We start from the raw sequence: 24,166 nt of genomic DNA, 5'->3' as shown, positions 1-24,166 counted from the left end.
ATCATCTTCATTTCGCTTTGTACCTGGTGACCAAGACCCATTATTTGTTGTTTTGCGTTGTTTCATATTATTCTTACTATAACTTCTATATAGAAGGCTCGCTGGTAGATATATATATATATTTCACATTATTATTATTATTATTATTATTATTATTATTATTATTATTATTAGTATTATTATTTTAAAAACGCCACTTGCAGACAAATAACAAGTGTTCGTGTTTCTGAGGTGGCCACACGCAGCTCTTAGCTTTTCCCCTCAGAGAGGCGACAGCCCTTCGCCCTCGCCACCTCAACCTGAGGCGGGAACGGAAGAATTCGTTCCCTCGGCCGGGAGAAGGGCGCTCCCACTTCCCGCGTCCTCCTCCTCCTCCTGGGGCCGCCCATGCCCTGCCTCCTCCCGGGCCCTCCTGATAGGCCCCTCCGCCGCCGCGGCCCAGCCTGCCGTCCCCGCCCAGCCCCGCTCCCTCTCAGCAGCCATGGCGGCCTCTGCTCGGGCGGCGGCGGAGTGGCGTCTCCAGGCCCTGCGGGGGCTGCAGTGCCCGTGAGTGCGGCTGGGCCCCGGCAGGGAGGACGGGGCGCGGAGCGGGAGAGGAAGAAGGGAGGCCCTGCAGGAATGGACGGGCAAGGCCGGCGCCTCGGGGCCTGGTCGTGGGTGCGGGGCGGAGGGGAAGCTGAGCAGCAGCATCCATCCCTCGCCCTCCCCGCTTTGCCTTCAGGGAAAGGGACGAGGCTTCACCCCGGGGCTTGGCGGCCCCAGAGAAGAGGGCGCCTCTGAGCATGTGCAGAGTGCATTTTTATACCAGCCTCCAATCCGCAATAACAAGCAGGACACTCCCGCAATGTCTTTCGTCCGAGGCAGAGTAGAGCAGGGATACTTCCACTGTTAATTTCCACAAAGTTGCTGGGTTGGTATTTGGGGGGTGGGGGGGTGGGTTATTTTTGTGTGCGAGGGGAATGGGAACTCTTAATAATAATAATAATAATAATATTTTATTATTTATACCCTGCCCATCTGCCTGGGTTTCCCCAGCCACTCTGGGCAGCTTCCAGCAAAATAATAAAATACAATAGTTCATCAAATATCCTAAAAACAGTGCTCGCATTTAATAAGAAGCAGCTCTGGCTCCTTCAGATCTTCCAGATCTTGAAATAAATAAATACAGGTGTGCCAGGGCCAGATTTCACCTGACCAGCTGGCAGCTTGAAAGGGCATTGGAGGAATGTGTGTATGTTGTCCGGGAGGAAGCAAGGTCTGTTTTTCTCAGGCAAAGTGTTACTCAAGAAGTAGTGGAGGGAAATGTTTGAAAACTGATGAACGACTACTATAGATAGATAGAAGAGGATTTACCCTACTTGACTATTTTGCGGACAGGTTATAACAGGCATAGGCAAACTGAGTCTTCCAGATGTTTTTGGGATTACAACTCCCATCATCCCTAGCTAACAGGACCAGTGGTCAGGGATGATGGGAATTGTAGTCTTAAAACATCTGGAGGGCCAAGTTTGCCTATGCCTGGGTTATAACAATGTATAAAAGCCATAGCAGAAATTGGTAATTGAACAGGTGATGTGTAGGGGGGAGAAGGGATGAATGTATTTTGAAATGATAGTTGGAAAAGTTATTTTACTGGGAGCAGCAAAGGAAGGGGGACATCTGGGGTGGGCAGGAAGTCAATTTTTAAATTTGTATTTCATTTGGTGACAATTTGTTAAAAATTATGGAATATCAATAAAAAATAATTGGCAAAAAATATAGAAGAGCATTGCTTTGTGGCGGCAGTGTTACTTATGCGATATAAGCGGTTTGCGTGTGGAAAACCATGCTCCGCCATAGGGTCCCGGCGATGCCACAAAGCATTGCTGCCAACAAGTGGGTTACGTTTTTGTGTTTTTGTCTGCAGAGGCTGGCTTGCATGGGAAACTGTTGCACGAGGATGGCACAGCTGCATGGAGCAGCTGGAAGAAGGGTGGTGGTGTTTGGACAAAATGGACCTTAGGGCTGTACTCTTAGGTTGCTGGATCGGCATGGGTAAACAGTTCCCGTCATCTGTAAAGAGAGCCAATCAAATTCCTGCGTTGCAGGGGGCTGGACTACAGGACCCTTGGTGGTCCCTTCCCACTCTACAATTCCATGATTCTATATACACTCTTCAAGGACACAATGGGGGAGCTTTTGTGGGATCAGGCCAGAGGCCCATCCAGTCCCACCATTGTGTCCTTACAGTAGCCAGCCAGGTGCCTATGAGAAGCCCACAAGCAACATGAGCACCACAGCGCTCTTCACACCTGCCATTCCCAGCAATCAGTCAGAGGTTTACTGCCTCCAACAGTGGAGGTAGAAGGGTAGCTATTGTGGCTAATAGCCACTTATAACCTAATCCTCTGTGAATTGGACTGAACTTGTTTTAAAGCCACCTGTTTGCTGGAAGGAACCTGACACGCCGAATGGCTCGTCCTTGTGGAAATTGTTGTAGGGGTGTGGGATTTTGCCCTGGGATGGCCAGGCCAGTAACATACGAATTCAAAATAACTAGGCAGGGGTGTAGTAAGACAAGGACCTAAGTAGCTGCACCCCATAGGTGAGACAATATTGCAACCAAGCTTGGTGGGATGAGCCCCATCACTGGCTTTCAGACATTTGATAAGGCAGCTTTCTGTGCTCCTAATTGAAATCATTATAGACCGGGCATACTTTTTGAGATGGAATAAACAGTATTTCCAAATTTGGCCTCACCACAGGAAAGGCAATGCAACACTGACTGTCTTGTTCTCTGTTCTGGGGATCGGCGGGGTATAAAGATTATTATTATTATTATTATTATTATTATTTGCTTCCTAGCCTGGAATTTCATACTTGATGCTGTATAGTGAGCTGACATTTCTGTTGACTCCCAAGATTTCTCTTTCGGTTAGTTACCATCAGTTCAGACAACGCCATCAGCACATAGGTGAAGTTAGGGTTGTCCCTATGTGCATTACTTTACACTTAACTTACATGGAACCAACCTGACTCTTCTTTTCTGTCTTGTTCTCAGCCATGTAGATATGACCAAGCGTACATTTTAAATGCTGCATTCTCACAACTATGTTCTTCAGATCAGTTGTTACCATGTAGTAGCTCAACTGCAAAAGGAATAGTTATAGATCAGTCAGGATTTTTTTTTTCTTATTGGGTTCCTCTACCCTTAACAATTGTACCCAGTGTTTTATTTCCACCCCAGGAATAGCTCTATCGGCTAAATTTCTACTTTTGTTTTATACTATGCTGTTTCCCTCTTACAGAAAATGGATCTGGACAGCAAGAGTCAGAAAATACTCTTCTGCAAAAGGTGAACTGTTTGGATTATTGTATTTACAGAAAAAAATTGTGTATTTAATGTTAACATTTTCGTAGCATCAGCTCTGCTTTTTAAAAAAATTAAATGCTCACCCTGGGTGCTTGCATTTGAAAGTTTTATTTGCAAAGAGCTTGCTGAAGTTTGGCAAGCAGGTAGGTGGCAACAGTGTTTCTTTACATATTGAGATTTCCTCTAGAAAGGGTAAATCCAGATTAAATGGGAGAAATACATAAGCTGACAGTTCGATGGTAACCATATTGTGTTGATGCTGCAAAAAACTTGCATGCACGAGGAGCACCCATCTCACACAAAAAACCCCACCTCTGCAAGCACACAATTCCTTAAGCAAAGAAGCTTTTATTCATGATGTGGAAGACATGTTAAAAATAATAATAGGAATGAAGTTGTCCTACTGTTAGTAGTACAATCATGGTTTAACACTTTTGAAACTTACTTTCTCCTTTTCTAAAACAAACAAACAGGACAAAGAAATATTGAGAAAGTCCTTGTGGCAAATAGAGGTGAAATAGCATGCCGAGTGATGCGGACTGCCAGGAAGATGGGAGTGAAATCTGTGGCCGTTTACAGTGATGCTGACAGGAATTCAATGCATGTAGCAATGGTAAAACACACATTCGTTAAAACATGTAAGGGGCCAACTCTGAAAACAATTGTGAAGAAGCGGAATTAAGTTGAACATGCAAAGCTGATTTAAACTGAGTCAGATTGTTGTTCCATATGAAACTGGGTTGTCTGCTCTGCCTTCTCCCCTCCTTGCGGCAGATTTGTTCCCCAGAGTTTGTAGACGTCAGCTTTCTGATTGTAAATTGAAGTGACATCTTTTCTTTTAAAAGAAAGGGACAACTGAACTTGGAAGAAACAGAAAATGCTTGTACAGTCATACCTTGGTTTTCAAACAGCTTAGTTCTCAAACCTTTTGACTCCCAAATGCCGCAAACCCGGAAGTGAATGTTCCAGTTTGCAAACTATTTTTGGAAGCCGAACATCTGATGGGGCTTCTGCAGCCAATCAGAATCCACACTTTGGTTTCCGAACATTTTTGGAAGTCGAATGGACTTTCGGAACAGATTCCGTTCAACTTCTAAGGTACGACTGTAATAATTAATGCAAACATTTCCACATCTGGAAACTAATGACTCAGTCCTGTTTTATTTGTATCTAGCCTTATTTCAGTTCCCTGGAATATGTTGGAAAGCCAATATACAGATTTATTCTTAATTATATTGCAGACTCAAGTTGAGGGCTCTTTCTTTTAAATTTTCAGACCTACACAGTTTCTTATGTATAAGTCTCTGTATACTCAGTGGAACTCAAAGTAGTCTATAAATTCTGATTCAATTGCGGTTCTGCTGTTTAAGGTTCCCCCCCCTTCCCAAAACAAAGGTGTCTTGGAATGTAGCTCTAAAATTAGCTGTTCTGCAATTGTCTGAAATGTAGCCAAATAATAATGTAAACAGAGGTCCCTTTATTTCATTACAGGCAGATGAAGCGTATTTCATTGGCCCAGCACCATCTCAGCAAAGTTACCTGTCCATGGAAAAGATAATGCAGGTGGCCAAAAAGTCAGCAGCACACGTATGTATTATAATTCACTTCTTCATTCAACCTGCTTATACATGTATTTTTAAATAGATGTCAACTCTGGATGCTATTCAGTATTGAGTTTTACGGGGCAGCCAAGGCCTTAGGAGCAACTTAGCACAGAGTTTTGTAGTTCCACAATTGAAGAGATTCTCAAGATGGTAAATGTGGAGTCCTACATGCATCATTTCGACAGTTAGAAAGACATGAACTTCACTTTAAATCAGATAATTTTCCTTGGATCCCCCACAAGACATTAGGGGTTGAACTCCTGTTCGCCTTTCTCCACTAAAGCTACTTGTGTGGCTCATCTGAACTTTACAGGGAGTGTGCTCCTTCTTGTGTACCTAAATCAGCAGGAGAGGCCCTGCTTCATAATGCCTTGCGCGTTGCTGAGGGGAAGTTGGTGAGGATATGGGACGGGACTTTATTCGTGATGGCACACACATTGTGGAATTTGCTTCCACCTGAGGGCCACCTGACTCCCTCCTTAGTGTTTTCCACCAGAAGTCAAGGATATCTTAGAATAATAGAATCCCAGAATCATAAAATTGTAGAGTTGGAAGGGACCCCAAGGGTCATCTAATCCAACCCCCTGCAGTGCAGGAATATTTTGCCCAACGTGAGGCTGGAATTCACAATCCTGAGATTTTGATTCTCATCCTCTAATTTTAATCATGAGCTTTCCCATTCAGCTAAAACATTGCTATTTTCTTTTGACTCTGATATTCCAGTTAGTTTTGTTTGTTTAAACATTTGCTGGTATTTTAGCTTTCGTTTTAAGTTTGTAAGGTGGTATGTCTAGCTTTTTAAAAAAGAAAATAGAAAACATGGATTGTGTGTTTATTTCATAGGTTTGTTGTTTTATTTTGCTGTTTTGAATGCCCGTTTGGTGGAGAATGCTGTAAACAAATGGTTAAGATTAATTACTAGGGCTTTAGCTACAGAGGGATCTGCTTTATACCAGATCAGATTTCTTCTCCATCCAACTCAGCATTGTCTGCTTTGACCAACAGCAGCTCTCCAGGCAGAGGACTTTCCTACCACCTTCTAATGAGAGATGCCAGGAACTGAACCTAAGTTATTCCACATGCATTGAGCTGTGGTCATTTCCCATAAAGCTGAGCTAGGGAAGGCTGTGCTCTTGCAGCACTGCTGATGCTCCTGCAGTGTTCTGCACTTGGGCAGAGCTTAGTAGTTGCAGCCAGGGTCCTGGTTACACTTCAGTGACGCAACATGTGCTAACTGAAGCAAATGAAAATTTGTGCATTAGATATAAAAGTATAGAGCTTCGTGTGCCATAAGCCAGGCATAGGCAAACTTGGCCCTCCAGATGTTTTTGGACTACAACTCCCATCATCCCTAGCTAATAGGACCAGTGGTCAGGGATGATGGGAATTGTAGTCCCAAAACATCTGCCATAAGCGGTTAATAAAACGGTATTTCCAGTATCCAAGCCTAGAACTTGATTCTACGTTCCTCACTGACTTTCAAAGAAAGCTACAAGAAACCAAGGCAGACTGTGGAGCATCAGAATGTCCTTCTGATGAACAATATCCTTCAGATATTAGGTTGCTGCATTTGGGGCTCTGTGCAGCTTCTGAAATAGTTAATTGAGGGAAAGCTCATGCAGGGCACTGTGAGACCTGCCAGTCTCATACAATATGCCCTTGATGCTTCCTGTTTTAGGCTATCCATCCAGGCTATGGCTTCCTGTCAGAAAACACAGAGTTTGCAGAGCTCTGCAACAAAGAAGGAATCCTTTTTATAGGCCCTCCTTCATCTGCCATCAGAGATATGGGCATTAAGAGGTACTCTGTTTTGCTTCACGGCTAAACCTTTTTATACAGGGATGTTTACTATAATGGTTAAGATGGTTTTGTGTCTGACTGCGATGGTGCTTTACCAACCTAGTGCTCTCCAGAAGTTTTGGACTACAATTCCCATCAGCCCCAGCTGCTGCAGCTGATGGGAGCTGTAGTCCAGAGTGTCTGGAGGTTACCCAGTTTGGGCAAGGCTGTTAATATAGCCTTGTGTTTGGGCTCCCCCATCCCCTTGTCTGTATGTGCAGTGAATTAAGCCCTACAGCATTTTCACTGGTCTGTGGGAATGACCACAAAGCGATACGGTGAACCTCAGCATGGAAGGGAATCTAAACTGTGTACAAGGCTGTAGAGCAAGACTAGAATCAGGTTTCAGAGCGTGACACGGCAGTTTTCTTATGCAAGCATAAAATTTGCGCTTTTTGAATTTAGCCCTCATAGAGTTATGGGAAGAACTCTATAAAGAAAAATAAAACAGACAGGAATTTCCCATGTGCTAAAACTGTTTTAAATCTCATGGGCTGATCAGATAAGCATTTTATATGCTGCATGTTCACATACCGGCAAGTTCTACTTTGCCCCCTTGTGGCTCCTCAGCATGCATACATGGCAAGGAATACGGTTCTTTTCTGTATGAGAAAATGGTAATGTTGGAAACAGTCCTAGATTGTGGGAATAAAATGCAGACGATGAGATGTGTAACAAGAAGCCCTCACTGACATTGCCACTGAGTATCGAAAAATATTCTTTTGAAGCACTTCCAAAGCTATCATGTCTGCTGCTGGGGTTCCTGTTGTCGAAGGTTACCATGGTGAAGATCAGTCTGACAACTGCTTGGAAGAGCAAGCCAGAAGAATAGGGTATCCAGTCATGATCAAAGCAGTTCGTGGAGGTGGAGGAAAGGTAAGGGCAAAGGAATTTGATCCTCAGCTGATCTACTGTACAAACAGAACAGAGCAAAGATCTTCAGCTCTGGTAAATAAATGCTTAAGGTGTAATGTGCCAATCACTGTGCCAGCCTGACATCTCGGACCCTGGTCACGCTACAAAGTTATCCTATATGTCAAGGGTGGCTAATCTGTGGTCCTCCAGATGTTGCTAGACCACAACTCCCACCATATTCAGGTTTGCAGGAATACCAAAAAAATAAAACCCACATTGGGAGGAACCTAAAGGGACACGGGTGGCGCTGTGAGTTAAACCACAGAGCCTAGGGCTTGCCGATCAGAAGGTGGGCGGTTCGAATCCTCTTTGTGAGAATCTATGTAATCAAACAGCACCATTCATATTCAGGTTTGCAGGAATACCAAAAAAATAAAACCCACATTGGGAGGAACCTAAAGGGACACGGGTGGCGCTGTGGGTTAAACCACAGAGCCTAGGGCTTGCCGATCAGAAGGTTGGCGGTTCGAATCCCCGCGATGGGGTGAGCTCCCGTTGCTCGGTCCCTGCTCCTGCCAACCTAGCAGTTCGAAAGCACGTCAAAGTGCAAGTATATAAATAGGTACGGCTCTGGCGGGAAGGTAAACGGCATTTCCATGCGCTGCTCTGGTTCACCAGAAGCGGCTTAGTCATGCTGGCCACATGACCCGGAAGCTGTACGCCGGCTCCCTCGGCCAATAAAGCGAGATGAGCGCCGCAACCCCAGAGTCGGCCACGACTGGACCTAATGGTCAGGGGTCCCTTTACCTTTAAAGGGTTTGGGGGCAGGGGCAAGCATGCAACAGGACTTCAGAAGCTGCCTAATGAGGACTGTGGCTGCTCAGTGGGCACAGAATGCTGACGGGGACAGAAACAAAACCAGGGAGGCGCAGGAATGGCGTGTCCTGGAAAAGTCATGATGACTAGCTGACTGGTGGAAGCCTGAGTCAGAGCACTCCATGTTGCAACATTTGCATGTGGGCCTCAGTTGTCTTTTATCCTTATTTAAATTGCTAGCTGTCATCTCTCCATTAGCACCAGGACTTGTTGTTGTTGTTTAGTCATTTAGTCGTGTCCGACTCTTCGTGACCCCATGGACCGGAGCACACCAGGCACTCCTGTCTTCCACTGCCTCCCGCAGTTTAGTCAGACTCATGCTGGTAGCTTCGAGAACACTGTCCCACCATCTCGTCCTCCATCGTCCCCTTCTCCTTAGGCCCTCCATCTTTCCCAACATCAGGGTCTTCTCCAGGGAGTCTTCTCTTCTCATGAGGTGGCCAAAGTACTGGAGCCTCAGCTTCACAATCTGTCCTTCCAGTGAGCACTCAGGGCTGATTTCCTTCAGAATGGAGAGGTTTGATCTTCTTGCAGTCCATGGGACTCTCAAGAGTCTCCTCCAGCACCATAATTCAAAAGCATCAATTTTTCGGCAATCAGCCTTCTCCAAGGCTGAATTACTTGGTTTCATACAACTTTGTCATAATGCATGTTTTGACCATGGCAGTAATGCACCTAACAGGAAAGCGTGAGACAGTGGTTGCCACTTTGGTCCCTCCTCAAAGTTACTACAACTATATGTTATGTACTCAGTGGCACCTGAACAGTAGCTGATTCAAAGTTAGTACTTGCATGAGTGATGCATCCATATTGTAAACCAACCTAGCAAAAAGGGATTTGGGACATCCTATTGTTTTTCACTCACTAATTTTTGCTCAATATTATTATAATATACTGGTTTTGTCACACCGTAGGGCATGAGAATTGCTCTTTCCGAAAAGGAGTTTAAGGAACAATTGGAATCAGCCAGGAGAGAAGCTAAGAAGTCTTTCAACGACGATGCCATGCTGATAGAGAAATTTGTAGATAATCCACGGTAACTAAACCATCCATCTGCTTGTAATCTCTTTAATGAGTTTGTAGAACGAAAGTAGGAGAATTGATGGGGGTGTCTCTGAGTGTGCGTCCTACGGCAGGTGAAGCATCAGCAGTGAATTCGACCACCCTCTCCCCAAATCTCAGAAAAGCATGTTCAGGACATTTGGTAGGTGCACATCACTCCTCCTGCCCTGGAAAATCCATCCCCGGCTGGAGGGAGGCCAAAGCTTGGGTGGCTGTTGGGGCGTTGAGCAAGGGAAACTGAAGATACCTGATAGACAATTTCCCTAGAGCTCTTGGGACATGACAGACCTCCCCAAGGTTGCTGTTTTTGCTGGGTGAGGAATTTATGATAGTAAGAGCTGCAGCTATCTCACCCACCCCCCAAACCTCTTTCTCTTATCACTTTTTCCCACTTCAAGATACTTTCAGACCACAATGTATAGTACTATATATTTTAATAGTAGCAATGAACTATCTATTTAGAAGGCATATGCTGGGTTGTATGGTACATGCTACAGTAGTCTTCACTACAGTATAAAATATCTCAGGGTCATGGTGATCTCTCTAATCCGTGTTAACAATTGTGAAGCCCCCTTAAAGTAATTGCAAATCACAGGTCCTTCAAGATAACAGTTGTGAGAACAAAAGTTACATACACTGAAAAAGCAGGCAATAATAGTTTATTTATATGTGTATACTTTTTATCTGGTAATGTGTGAAAATGCATTCCTAAGTGTGGAGTATTGATTCCAATATATTAGTGATAATTATTCTGGAATATATTCTGGCCCTATAGACATATATAGTTGTGACAGTGCAAAGTGTAGCTTGCTATCAAAACTTCCTAAATGGGGCACTTTAAGTTCCAGGATAACAGTTTACTACAATGCAGATCACATGCTTGGTTGTCTTTCTGATCCTCCCATTCATTTAGGGTTTTTAGCACAAGGTAACGAGTCAAGACCTAGTTTGTGATATTGCAAACATCAGACACATTGACCTTGTTCTGAATTGCTGTTTGAATTCTAGATCTCTCCAATAACTTACTACTATTTAAAAACAAAAGTGTGCTTTTGAGAAATATTTGCTTAAGTGCACAGACCTTCCTTTTCCTAGAATATAATGTTAGAGATTAGCATGTTTAAAGTTATTTTAAGTATGATGAAGGGTAGAAGAAAACACTGATCTTCCTGAGGTTTACATTGTTTCCAATTCTGAAAAATAAGATTATCTTTAATATATGATCGGTTGTGCTAGTTGTCTTGAAGTGGCACAGACTACTGTGATGGAATAATGCACTTTGCTCTTTAAAAAATGGCACTAATGGTCATTGGCACTGATGGACATGAACCTTTATTTATTAATATTTACATCTGAACCTTTATTTGTTAATTTTTACACCCGAAACAGGCATGTAGAAGTTCAGGTATTTGGAGACCAGCATGGCAATGCAGTTTATCTGTTTGAAAGAGATTGTAGTGTACAGAGAAGACATCAGAAAATTATTGAAGAAGCTCCAGGGGTGAGTGACTAGTTTCTGAAAAGGTGATTGAAATAGATGTAAGTGCCTTTTTTTGTTTACTTTATTAACATGTTTTTTGTTTTTCAGATGTGATACCAATGGCTTCTTGGAATATATATATATATATATATATTGCATAATATAATACTAGTTTCAGAAACACCCAAACATGGGATTTTGTGTGCGGTTTTTTATTGTTGTTTTTTAACCACATTGAGTTTGGAAATCATGCTTGCTACCCCAGTATCCTGTTGCTAAACTGTAGAGCACATGCACACACATCTGAAGCTACTAGAGAAGCTACTTTTTCTGGAATGTTCTGTTAGTTTATCTGGGGTATTCTGAGCTACCTAAGCTATTCCTGAAATGTGTTTTATACTGGTGATGCCTCATTGGTTCGACCATGTCTCTATTATGTTCAGCTTACTGATGACTTTGTAACTTATAAAGTAGCACTCTATGCGTTGGCAGCTAAGAAGATCAGGAGGGAAGAACCAGATAAAATAGTGGTCAACTGCAAAGGGGATTCGGATATTTAATTTGGCACATTTTACTTGAGAATCTTCTGCTATTCTGTTTTATGCAACAAACAATCTTAGTAGTTGTGACCGTGGTTTATATTGGATGTGTGGTGCATGATGATTTTTGTGGTTATTGCTGTTTTTCCGTTTGTTATTTTTCTGAAGGATGCCATGGCCTATGGCTAGCACAATAAAAGTCGATGATGATGATGTTCAGCATGTGGTTCCAGAAGACTTTATTTATTTGTGCACACATGTTAAGCCTTCCGTCAACATGCTTATATTTAAAGGGGTTGGATATTTTTCTTTGCAGGATTTTGAAACCATCAGCGCTCAGTTAAGTGATCTGTTCTGGTACAGCTTCTCTGTGAGGTTCATCTTATGTAGATGAAATGTGGCTTGAATAACTGCATGTGAAAAGAAGAGGGTTTTTAAAAAAATATCTGTTTTTCCCCAGATAGATGATACCTGCATGCAAGCACATAAATGTGGTATAAATGTAGTAACATCATTTCAACCTTTTCTTAGCCAGGAATTAAGCCTGAAATAAGAAGGAAACTTGGAGAGGCAGCTGTCAGGGCAGCTAAAGCTGTGAACTATGTTGGAGCAGGTATTGCAAACTTAACTTCCTTTTAGTGCTGTATTTAGTTTCACATTGGAAGTTACGTCCCCATATGGGAGGCATGCTTAGAGGAAGGCTGCTTTAAGTGGAAATGTAGAGTTTATAAAGTGATTCTAGCTCTAACTTGGGTGGATAAAATTTGAAACTGCAAAGGAAAGATTAAAAAACCACCACCCAGAATAATATTGTCTGTACATTTATTTATTTTTTCAATCTAGACGTGAAGTCTGCAGCCAAAGATTTAGCTAGCTATTTTAAGTGAATATGTAAAGGTCACTCATCTTTATCTTTGTGGCTCTTGGCTGTGTGTTCCCTTTCTCTCTGCCCTTTCATTCCTTGTTGCTTTTCACCCTCAGTCTCCTCCCTTTTGGCTTTCTTTTCATGCACTTCATAATTCCCTGCACCTTGTACTTTTATTTTCCTGGGATGTTAAGCCCAGACACTGAGATCCAGCGCCGAGGGCCTTCTGGTGGTTCCCTCACTGCGAGAAGTGAGGTTACAGGGAACCAGGCAGAGGGCTTTCTCGGTGGTGGCTCCCGCTCTGTGTAACGCCCTTCCATCAGATGTCAAGGAAATAAGCAACTATCCTACTTTTAAAAGACATCTGAAGGCAGCCCTGTTTAGGGAAGTTTTTAATGTTTAATGCTGCATTGTATTTTTAATATTTGATTGGGAGCCGCCCAGAGTGGCTGGGGAATTATTATTATTATTATTATTATTATTATTATTATTTATTATGTTCTGCCTCACTGCTTCTGTCCAGAATAAGGGAAGCTCAGCCAGCCACTGGCCCAATTGCACACCATTCTAAGCCAAACCATGACTTACCATGAATTTGCTGCCTTTCAAGGAGGATATCACAACTACTTTGCTTTCCCAGGGGTTTTTAAGTCCGTGCAGTGCAGCAGCTAAGCCCAGGTTTGACTTAGTGTGTCATTCAAAGCCAGGCTCGTGGTTGAGACAGTGTGGTATAGTGGTTAAGAGCGGTGGACTTGTAATCTGGTGAACCGGGTTCGATTCCCCGCTCCTCCACATGCAGCTGCTGGGTGACCTTGGGCTAGACACACTTCTCGGAAGTCTCTCAGCCCCACTCACCTCACAGAGTGTTTGTTGTGGGGGAGGAAGGGAAAGGAGAATGTTAGCTGCTTTGAGACTCCTTCGGGTAGTGATAAAGCGGGATATCAAATCCAAACTCCTCCTCCTCTTGATATCTCTTCTCCTTAACCATGATTTGTAGCTAAAGTGTGTCCTATGGTTTGTCCTATGGTTGCAGGTTATGGTTTGAAAGGCATGCTGTGCCAAACTTTGGCTGTCCTGCACTGTCCCCAAATGCCCAGGGAGGGGCAAAGTGACTGCAAGCTTCTCTTCTGAAGCCAGCGTGTTTGTGTGGTCACAGTAAGCCAGAATCTGAGTAGGTTTAAGGCTGCATTTGACTGAGAAATAGTTCCACTGGATTAGGGTGTTATACTTCCTGGAGGATTTCCAAGCTGTGGTTTTGGATCAGGTTTTTAAAAATATAGATAAGATGCTTCATATCGACAACAGACAGCAAACTCTGTGGACAATGGCGTTATGCTGGGAACAGTGGGACTTTGTTTAGAGAAAGCATTTCCACCGCTATTAAATGTACCAATCTTAAATATTTCAGGAACAGTGGAATTTATTATGGATAGTGAACATAATTTCTATTTCATGGAGATGAACACCAGGCTGCAAGTGGAGCACCCAGTTACTGAGATGATCACTGGGACAGACTTGGTGGAATGGCAACTTAAGGTAAGGGCTTATGAGGGCAGCATCCATAGGAACATAGGAAGCTGACTTAGACTGAGCCAGACCCTTGGTCCTTCTAATTCAGAATTGTCAGTGCTTATTGGCGGAAGCTCTCTATAGAGTTTCAGACTGTGGGCATTCCCAAGCCTACCTGAAGGTGCTGGGGATTGAACCAGGGACTTTGTGCATGCCAGGAAGATGCTCGGCCTGTGCCTCCATTTGAAGCCAAGCATTGCTTTTTACTACCAGTGTGGGAAGGTTTCTCCTTGGGACAGTGAATTCTCACTCTTTATGTCCGGGCTGATACTAAATTGGGCATTGAATGAGAGTATGTAAATGCAGTAATATTAGAAGTTAAGGATGCATCAAGAACGGCACATGGGAAGTCACTTGAACAAAATTGTATTAATTGGGAAATATTTTGTATAATTGGGTTGAGATCTGGAAAATCAATAAAAATAATTGGCGAAAACGTGAACGAGGATCTGAAATAGACTTGTTTCAAGTTATTCTACTGTGTGAGTGCTTTCCCACACAAAGTTTGCTACAGTCTGACTTGAGAATTAAAAATGGGAAGGATTAGCTAGTTGCAGGTATTATAGAATTCAGTCTGTTGCTCTGTAGATGGTTTGTGAATGAGAGTTTAAAGCAGGAATTGCCAACCTGCTTTTCTGTCTGCTGTACAGCTGTCAAAGGCACAAGAACCCTCTTCTTTTGTGCAGTGTAAATCCTAAACTTCAAATACCTCAAGGATTTCTACTACTCAAATTTTGCTGCGTGATTTTTGTGTGATTTCTTGATACCCTCACAGTCCAAAGACACTATTCTCAATCCCATAGAAAAAGCAAAACTGTTTTTCTTTACAGGTTGCTTCAGGGGAGAAGATTCCTTTGACTCAGGAAGAGATCTCTCTTAATGGACATGCTTTTGAAGCTAGGATCTATGCCGAAGATCCAAACAACAACTTCATGCCGGGGGCTGGACCCTTGTTGCATTTGTCTACACCACCCTCTGATAGCTGCACCAGGATAGAAACCGGGGTAAGACAAGGTAAACTGAACCTCCTTGCTGCAAATTAGTGTAATGAACATTCTTTTCACTTTAAGGGTGCGATCGTAGTTTCAAATCAAAGGGGATGGTTTACTAGTCTACCCTTTGCCTTGACCACGTTTTCCATACTTGACTAAAGGAAGTAATGCGGTACGAACTGACTGCTTTTTAAGTTACTCATTCTGGTAAATTGCTTTCCCAACTCTTCCTATTTCAGGGGATGAGGTTTCTATATACTATGACCCAATGATTGCTAAGTTAGTCGTTTGGGCAGAGGATCGTCAAGCAGCGTTAAGGAAATTAAGATACTGCCTTCGGCAATATAATGTAAGTACAGACGACATTATGATTTATAACGTTTGGGTCCTATCCAGAGTGCTTTTCCTCTGGGGGTACACAGGGGTACGCGTACCCCTAAACATTTTGTGTTGCCCCAACCAACGGACCAATATGCCAGCTGTCTCCGCAATAGCAGCGTAGACTGGACCTCTGTCATTCTCCCGGCCGGTGCCTGGGGAAGGGAGTCTGGGGCAGCCGTGGTGGAGGCGATGGCAGTCCTCCTCCTCCTCCTGCCGGGCTAGAGCCAGCCAGTGAGTGCTTGTCCCTCCTTGTTCAAGCCAACCCCGCCATTGCCATCGTTCAAGCTCCGCCACCTTGAGTGCCTCGTCTGGGGGTTGGGGGGGGAGGAAGAGGGGGAGGGGGAGCAGCCAAAATGAGAGTACCCCTAAACATTTTTTTTTTAAAAAAAAAGCACTGGTCCTCTCTGATAAAGTAGGGGAGGGAGACCTGTGGCCTTCCAGATGTTCTTGGACTGCATCTCCCATCATCTGTGACTATGCCTATTGGAGTACGTGACTGCGGCAAATGGCTTGCCTTCACCTGGTGTGCTTTCTTTGTTCCCCTCCCTCTGCAGATTGTAGGGCTAAGCACCAATGTTGATTTCTTGCTGGACCTCTCTGGCCACCCGGAGTTTGAGGCTGGAAATGTTCACACCAATTTTATCCCACAACATTACGATGAGCTGTTTCCACCCAAAGAGGCAATATCTGAAGTGGCCTTATGCCAGGCAGCGCTTGGACTCATACTGAGGGAGAAAATTGTGACCGACACTTTTAGAATGCAATCAGGAGGTAGGCTTGAGGCATCTTTGGCTTTTTAGAATCCTTTCTGTTACAGGGAAGAATGTGCCGTGTGTGTCTACTCTCCCTCTCTCCCCCCTCTCTCTTTCTTTTATTTATTTGTTTCACATTCATAAGCAACAATTTTCCAGATCCCATAATTGCTTATAAGCAGAATTCTCTGCTTGAAAGAGCTCCCCCATTCATTTCAGTGGAGCAATAACTGAATCTTTCTCCCTCCATTTTTTATATTCCAGATAAGTTCTCTCCATTTGCATCCAGCAGTGGAAGAAGAATAAATATACCTTATGTTAGAAACCTGACTCTTTTAGATGGTGAAAATAGTAAGTGACTTAGTTCTGAATGCCGAGAATTTGAGTGGCAATCTTTATTCTATAGCTGAGGAGGACAAAGAGACATACAATAGTACAATAATTCAAAATGCCGTTCTTTTTATGTACATGGGATTGATTTATATAGATCACTTGACATGTACTTAAACTGCTAGCATGGCTTTTTGTTTTCTTTGTTACTTTCATCAGAGCTGCCCCATATTTCCTGGTTGTTTTTGCAAAGACCTGTTTTGTTCATGCTGTTCAACATTCTCAACACTTCAAGAAGCAGGCCTTGCTACTACTGCATGCTTACATAGGATTAGATGTGCCTTAGGTATAATGTTGAGGGATTTTAGTATTTTGTGCTAAGAGCTGCTGGAAAGCAGCTGGGAGGCTACATATATGTTTCAGTGTTGGATGGGGGCCATGCACAGTCATACACCCTTAACACATGCAAAGACAGGCACATAGTCATATATGCACAGAAAGCTATTTCCCATGAAAACTCTACTCAAGTTTCACATTCTGTTTTCTGAAAAAAAAGGAAGTTCTCCAACACCCTTCCCTTCCCTGCCCTGACATGCAAAAAGAACTCAGTTGTCTAAGCAGCACATCTGAACCACGACCCCTCTCTTAAAACGATACATTTCAGGATGCAGTTGCATCCTAAAAATTGATGGCATGTGGTTGCAAAATGGCATGCAGTTGCTTTTTTGCACACTTGCAAGGGGCTACAAGTCTAGACTGAGCCCTAGAAGGCCTGCTTCTGCATTGACACCAAGTGGTCATCCGCAACTGGTAGTGCCTTCTCAGAAGTTCTTAAAGATCAGCTTGGCCTGTATTGGGGAAGTTTGCCTGCTAGGTAGCCTAGTCCTAAATTGTTTAGGGCTTTAACTGCTAACATCAAAACATTGAACATGGCTCAGTAGCTGACAGGTAGCCAGTGCATATCTAATACAGTGGTACCTTTAGTTACGAACTTAATTCATTCCGGAGGTCCGTTCTTAACCTGAAACTGTTCTTAACTAGAGGTGTGCTTTCCTAATGGGGCCTCTTGCTGCTGCTGCGCTGCCGGCACATGATTTCCGTTCTCATCCTGGGGCAAAGTTCTCAACTCGATTTAACTCTTCCAGGTTAGCAGAATTTGTAACCTGAAGCGTTTGTAACTCGAGGTACCACCGTACGTGTAAAGCTGTGTCTCCCACTGAGCAACCTAGCAGCTCCATTTTGTACTTTTCGGCCGCTTCTGAACCAGGTGCAAGGGCAGCGTCACGTTAGTTTAATTGTGAATCACTGTAGTGGCACAGTATGGCAGAAGGTGGAAGATGACGAAGGGAACAAGGAGCCCACACTTGTGGAGAATGGGGAGAGAGAGTGAAAGTGAAACTACTTAGAGCTTTCAGCGGATAAGTGGCATACAAATTTTAAAAATAAAGATAAATGGAGAGGAGGTGAGCGACTTCGAAGAGGTGCAGCTCAATTGGATGTGCATTATTTTTGGGTTTTAATTCCTCCTCTCCCCTAAAAAAAAAAATAAAACCACTTGGAAGTAATTTAAATCTTTATTTTCTAACAGAAGTGAATATGACCGTAACCTACAATCGTGATGGATCATATGACATGCAGGTAAACATCCTCTATGTAATTTGAGTTACTTTTTCTGTGTAGTTTTTTGCAAGTCCTTTGTGGCCGATATGTATTTCACCCAATCCCATCTCTGTGGACTGAGACAAATAGGATAGAGTTTCTAAGGGGCATATGGGTGCCTTTTTTCATATTGGTGAGCCTTAAAGTTTCTCCTCTCATCCATCCTTGGAATGCAGCATGATCTCTCCATCTCCCAAGCTTATTTCCTCAAAAGCGGTACCTGGACCAGGGAGTTAAAATCCTGTATTCCTGTATTGCAAGAGGGTGGCCTAGATGACCCTCAGGATACCTTCCAACTCTGCAATGGTATGATGCTATGTAATTGTATTTCAGATACAGAATAAATCTTTCCATGTTTCTGGAGATCTTTCGAGTGATGGTGATTTGGATTGCATAAGATGTTCAGTAAACGGAGTTGTTCATAAATCCAAGGTGGTGATTTTGGGCGACGCCATTCACCTCTTCTCACCGGTAATATTTTCCACTTGATTTATCTGGAGAATAAATTAACAGCCAGGGAAATGTGTTTTTTTTTAAAAAAAGGGAAACAATTATAGATCTGGATACATCTATTTACATTTGGGAGAACAGGGACTGAATGTGTGACTCTAAACTTTTATGTAAGCAGCCCTTAATATTCTTGTGACACTTGAAAATTCATAGCTTTAATTAGTAGCTAAGGCTAATTAGTCGATACTGAACTGTTCAGTGAATAAATTGGCTTGTAAAGCTAAATGCCTCACATCTTTAAGTCATAAGGATGGGGAGTTGGGGCATGGATCTTAAAATTTAAAAGAATATCCTAAATGACTAGATGTCTGTGCAAGCTCCTGTGAATCAGGGCTGCAATATTTGAAATGTATTCATGAGGAATTACACATTTTTAATCCAGCCCATTCATATTCATGCTTTATATCATTTCCAAAATATGTGTTGGCTTAGACTCGCATCCTTTTCATACATTATTGTTATTGCTACATCTTGGAAGTAAGTTAAGTCTAAGTAGGCTTGGGAAGTAAATTCAAAATAAGGTAACAAATTACCTTGGTGTTTTCTGAATTACATTGACAACCTCCTTTATAAGAAGGAATATTCTGTTGGTGGTCTCAGAAGGCTGCTTTTTCAGTAAAAAGTGATTAAAGGGAATTAAAATGGTTCTCTTAGTGAACGTCATGTAAACTCCTTGTCAATAAATCAAGTGTTTAATGTCCATCCTAATTACACCTGTCATTTCAGGATGTGGAAAATATAGGTTTGTACCAGCTGTAAAAAGTATTGTTGCGCTCATCTGTTCGTGCTGTATTTTTATTTTCTCCAGGAAGGTAGTGAGCAGATTGGTCTTCCTGTGCCAAAGTATTTATCCGGAGTGGGTTCAGTTGGAGATCAGGGTGGGGCTGTGGCCCCCATGACGGGGACAATAGAAAAGGTAATTCTGGAGGGATCTGTGTGTGGGTGTGGCAGAGCCTTTTCTCTTTGTAAACTGCTTTACAGGTTTTTAAAAACAATTGGCACATGAATTTTATGAAATAAATAAATAAATATATGAGGCGCATTGCCCTTTTGTACCAAAGGTGATGCATTGATGTGTCCTGCAGGGACTGTTCGCACATGCCATTCACTCCTGGTTACTTATCATCCTTCCTTACTGTAGAGTGTGGTTGCCTACAGTAGATTGCTGCTTACTTTGCGGCTAGCTGCTTCCTTTAAGCTCCTCTGCTGAAGAATCTTGAGGAATTGCGGCAAATTCTGGAGCATGTTCACACTTCATGCAAAGCAATTAGCAGATCTTTTGAGTCTCCTCACTCACCCCCCCCCCCCATTTGAACTGAGAATATGGCCAGGAACACACCAGTCTCCCATGCTTGTATGGAAGACACGTAGGGGAATTTTGTAGGGGAATTGAAGACAAGATTACGTTCAAGGAAGCTTGTTCATTGCTAAGGATCTTCTCACTGAAGCTCATTTGAGTTCCTCAAGTAAAGTGCCTGGGACTCCCTTGAAAAGGATTTCTCAGCTGTCTTCCTTCTTCATTGCCATCTGACTGTAATCTCTTTGTCCTCACAACTAGCTGTTGGTCCACATCATCTGCTGTCAAACATTATAAACCCTCTAGGCTGCATTGCTGTTCTGTGCTGCTGCTTTGTTCATCAGTTTGCTTTGTGGCTTTAGTTTATGATATTATTATTATTATTATTATTATTATTATTATTATTATTATTATTTGTACTTGTTTTAATAGTGGCATTTTTGTAACTTGCCCTGGGACTATTCCATGAAGGGCCAGGCATTAAGCACGACTCATAAACAAAGATGGCAGGTGATTTCATGTTCTCTAATTCTTACAGCCCGTTTACTCATGGTGTGGATTTACTTGCAACTGGGGGCTCCTCTGGACTTTTTTTTTAATTGCACATGCATGATGATATGCACTCACGATGCTGTCGGGGTGGTCATACATGATCCCAATTTTCAATATTTCTGGATGCTCATACAGCTTCATGTCCGATCAGTGCATATACTGTAGTGTCCTGCTGAAATCCTGTAACCACAAATATTCCAGGGGTGTTTTTTTGTCCCACTTTCATTGCACTATTGCCCCTCCGGACAGCGATGATGTGGTCACATTGGCGAAGCAAAGCAGAACAACTAAAGCAGAATAAATCCATTAATACACTCTTACTATGTCAAGAATATATTGCAGAACACACCTGCAATAAAACACCAGTCTGGAACATACATATATAGCAAGAGGCATGACCAGTCATCCCTCCCTAGTCCATATGCCTCCTTAATACATACGTGGTGATAAATGTTCACATGAACAAATTATATTTTGGGGTGCACATTTTCATAGGTGCACTTTTAAAATGTCACCGTGTTGGAGAAACCAGCTGCAAAGGTAAACTTAGAAAAAGATTGCCATTCTTCATCCTCACACAAGGAATCTTTTGTTCTCTTTATTGCTTTCTGTGAACTTGGAGAGAAACACTATATTTGTATAGGAGGAACGTGACACCTGGCTTCTCACTCACTTTTCAATTTGTTAGGTGTTTGTGAAAGCTGGTGATAAAGTCCAAGTCGGAGACCCGCTGATGGTTATGATAGCTATGAAAATGGAGGTGAGTATCATAACATTTTAATCATGGAGAAGACAAGAGGGATTTGGTTTTGGTTTATTAGCACATCATATAAAGTGTGCCTTAAATGTTGCAGGCATAGTATGTTAACTGACTAGTTGTTTAAGGATTGTGCTGGTTTTATTGGCATGACTGATTTCTAGCTGTAACAAACTGTCCTAATGTTTCCCAGGAGCAAATCTTCCATTGCGTTTGCTTGCTGGAATATTCTGTATAGTTTAGAAAAATGACCCCTCGCCCCCCCCCCCACTGCCATTTAAGCATTTCTATTCTATCCAAGGCTTGGTGCTATACAAATTCCAGCAAGCAAAGAATCTCTCTAAAAACCACTGCATTTTTTCTTCATAATGCTCCTAGTAATTAATCTAAACCGTTGCAGGGTATGCATTTATAACTGTGTTTTGGCCTTGCTGGGTTCCTTAATAATAACCTCAAACAAACTGGCTCAGTTTGCCTTATTAATTGGATTCCACCTTGCGCACTGAACTATTGTTAGGCACTGTTGTAGAGCAGTGTGTAAACAAAAGTGGTGCCGTGTCAGAAATGGTAGAAATCGTAACTTGATGCTAAGTGACCCTTTTCCTCAAGCATTATATCATGTGCAAGCTTTTGACCCGTCATTTTGATATAGCCTTGCATGACACACACTTAATTTCTAAAGCCAAAACCCAAAAATATTCTCTTAAGCACTCGGTCTAGCCTTAAAGGTTTGGAGCAGGGGAGAAAAAGACAAAATCTAGGGCAGGTAGATGCAGCTCATGGAGGGCCAGGTGATAGAACCTTCAGCATCCTACCAGAACTTTGGCCAATGTCCCAGCCACCTCTGCCAAAGTAATTAAAATGTGGTCTTCAATAGAATATAATTCGTAATATGCTTTTACAGGTATAAATCTGTGAAATTTGTAGGACAACGATCAGTGCTGTGATAAAAGTGCCCTGGGAGCAGTGCTATCATGGCACCGGTCTGTTTGGGAGGAACGAGAACCTCGGCTGAGTCTGGGTACCACTTCCTCCCCAGCAGACAGTGTGATCACCTGACTGGCTGATGGGAGGATGCCCCATAGCTCTGATGCACCACAGTGCAATAGATAACCATCGTTCGCATGGAAAGGGTTAACTTCCCACTCTGACCCATCCTACTCTGCAGATAATTGTTGCTGTGATTGTTGTTGTTTAGTGGTTTGGTCATGTCTGACTCTTCATGACCCCATGGACCAGAGCACGCCAGGACTCCTGTCTTCCACTGCCTCCCACAGTTTGGTCAAACTCATTCTGGTAGCTTCGAGATCACTGTCCAACCATCTCTGTCGTCCCCTTCTCCTTGTCCCCTCAATCTTTCCCAGCATCAGGATCTTTTCCAGGGAGTCTTCTCTTCTCATGAGGTGGCCAAAGTATTGGAGCCTCAGTTTCAGGATCTGTCCTTCCAGTGAGCACTCAGGGCTGATTTCCTTCAGAATGGATAGGTTTGATCTTTCAAGAGTCTCCTCCAGCACCATAATTCAAAAGCATCAATTTTTCAGCGATCAGCCTTCTTTATGGTCCAGCTCTCACTTCCATACATTACTACTGGGAAAGCTTTAACTGTTGCTGTGATAAGGTTACCTAAAAGCAAAGTGATATGTTCTTATCTGTTGGGATGGAATAGAGGAATCCAATACTCACTCTAGGTAGCTCTCCCTGCCCCCCTACCTTAACATTTCTGCATCCATTGTTGTACTTGGATATTTATCTGTATCAATAAAAATTAAAATTTCTGTTCAGTAAATCAGCATTCTTTCGTTTGAGCCCAGAACCATGGGTTTTGGGTATAATGTCTGCACAGGAATCCTGTACAGTGGTACCTCAGGTTACATACGCTTCAGGTTACAGACTCCGCTAACCCAGAAATAGTACCTTGGGTTAAGAACTTTGCTTCAGGATGAGAACAAAAATCGTGCTCCGGCGGCGCGGCAGCAGCAGGAGGCACCATTAGCTAAAGTGGTGCTTCAGGTTAAGAACAGTTTCAGGTTAAAACGGACCTCCAGAACGAATTAAGTACATAACCAGAGATACCACTGTATTGGCTTATAGATGATCTGCATATTTTAAATGAGGTGCCCTAATATATAGCTCTTATTTGTACAACTGATGGTGCCAACTTGAAGTTTTAAATAGAGAAACAGTGATTGTTTAGCTAATGTATACTTCTTTCTCTGCAGCATACCATACGGGCTCCAAAGGCGGGAATAATTAAGAAGGTTCATTACCAGGAAGGATCACAGGCCAACAGACATGCTCCACTAGTTGAGTTAGTGGAAGACTCTGAATCTGAATAATCCCTGGTGAATGTCGGTGATGCCTTTTGATTTTTCCCCGATTCTTTTTTATTCCTCAAGAAAACATCTTTATATTTTATTAATTTAATTATTACTAATAAAATACTATTATAATAATTTGAATAGTTTCTCATCACAACTTTAGACTGCCTCCAAATTCTGTGCTTCACTTGATTACTCAACAACTGATGCAAAAACGGCAGAGCTTTGTGGCCCCTTAAAGACTTGACACATTTATCACTTTCATGGGCTGCAGCCCATTTCACCAGGCACAGGAAGTGTTATTCTGAGTTGTGGGCGCTTTGCGCCTGGTTGGGATGAAATTATAAGCAGTGAGGTCACTAAATTGGAGAGAAGTACAGACAGTGATGATTACCAGCCAGATAGGCGGGGTATAAATAATAATTATATAAATTATTATTGCATATTTGACTGTGGTCATTCAGACACACACACACAGTTGGAATGATTACACATCTGAAAGGGAGTGGGGACTGCCTCCAAGTTGACAATGGGTGATGTGAAAGTTCTGGCTGTTGAAGGAATTTGTAATGGCTCA

The 24,166-nt window shown here is 42.7% G+C and overlaps 1 protein-coding gene across 1 annotated transcript; it reads left to right on the top strand.

The window, feature by feature from the left end:
• The first annotated feature begins 303 nt into the window (after window positions 1-303).
• On the top strand, window positions 304-23,724 carry MCCC1 (methylcrotonyl-CoA carboxylase subunit 1). The gene is made up of 19 exons (XM_079977879.1): window positions 304-546; window positions 3,288-3,334; window positions 3,826-3,965; window positions 4,844-4,939; window positions 6,635-6,756; window positions 7,524-7,671; window positions 9,441-9,562; window positions 10,978-11,089; window positions 12,139-12,220; window positions 13,881-14,008; window positions 14,872-15,055; window positions 15,273-15,382; window positions 15,969-16,185; window positions 16,431-16,517; window positions 18,085-18,134; window positions 18,489-18,626; window positions 19,474-19,581; window positions 21,203-21,274; window positions 23,491-23,724. Exons 1-19 carry the CDS (start codon window positions 482-484, stop codon window positions 23,605-23,607), a joined length of 2,145 nt encoding a protein of 714 aa, XP_079834005.1. The 5' UTR covers window positions 304-481; the 3' UTR covers window positions 23,608-23,724.
• The last annotated feature ends 442 nt before the right edge of the window (window positions 23,725-24,166 follow it).

Source organism: Podarcis cretensis (genome assembly GCF_951804945.1).
Source record: "Podarcis cretensis genome assembly, chromosome: 5".
Taxonomy (NCBI): Eukaryota; Metazoa; Chordata; class Lepidosauria; order Squamata; family Lacertidae; genus Podarcis; species Podarcis cretensis.
This window is presented reverse-complemented; position numbering and strand designations above follow the sequence as displayed.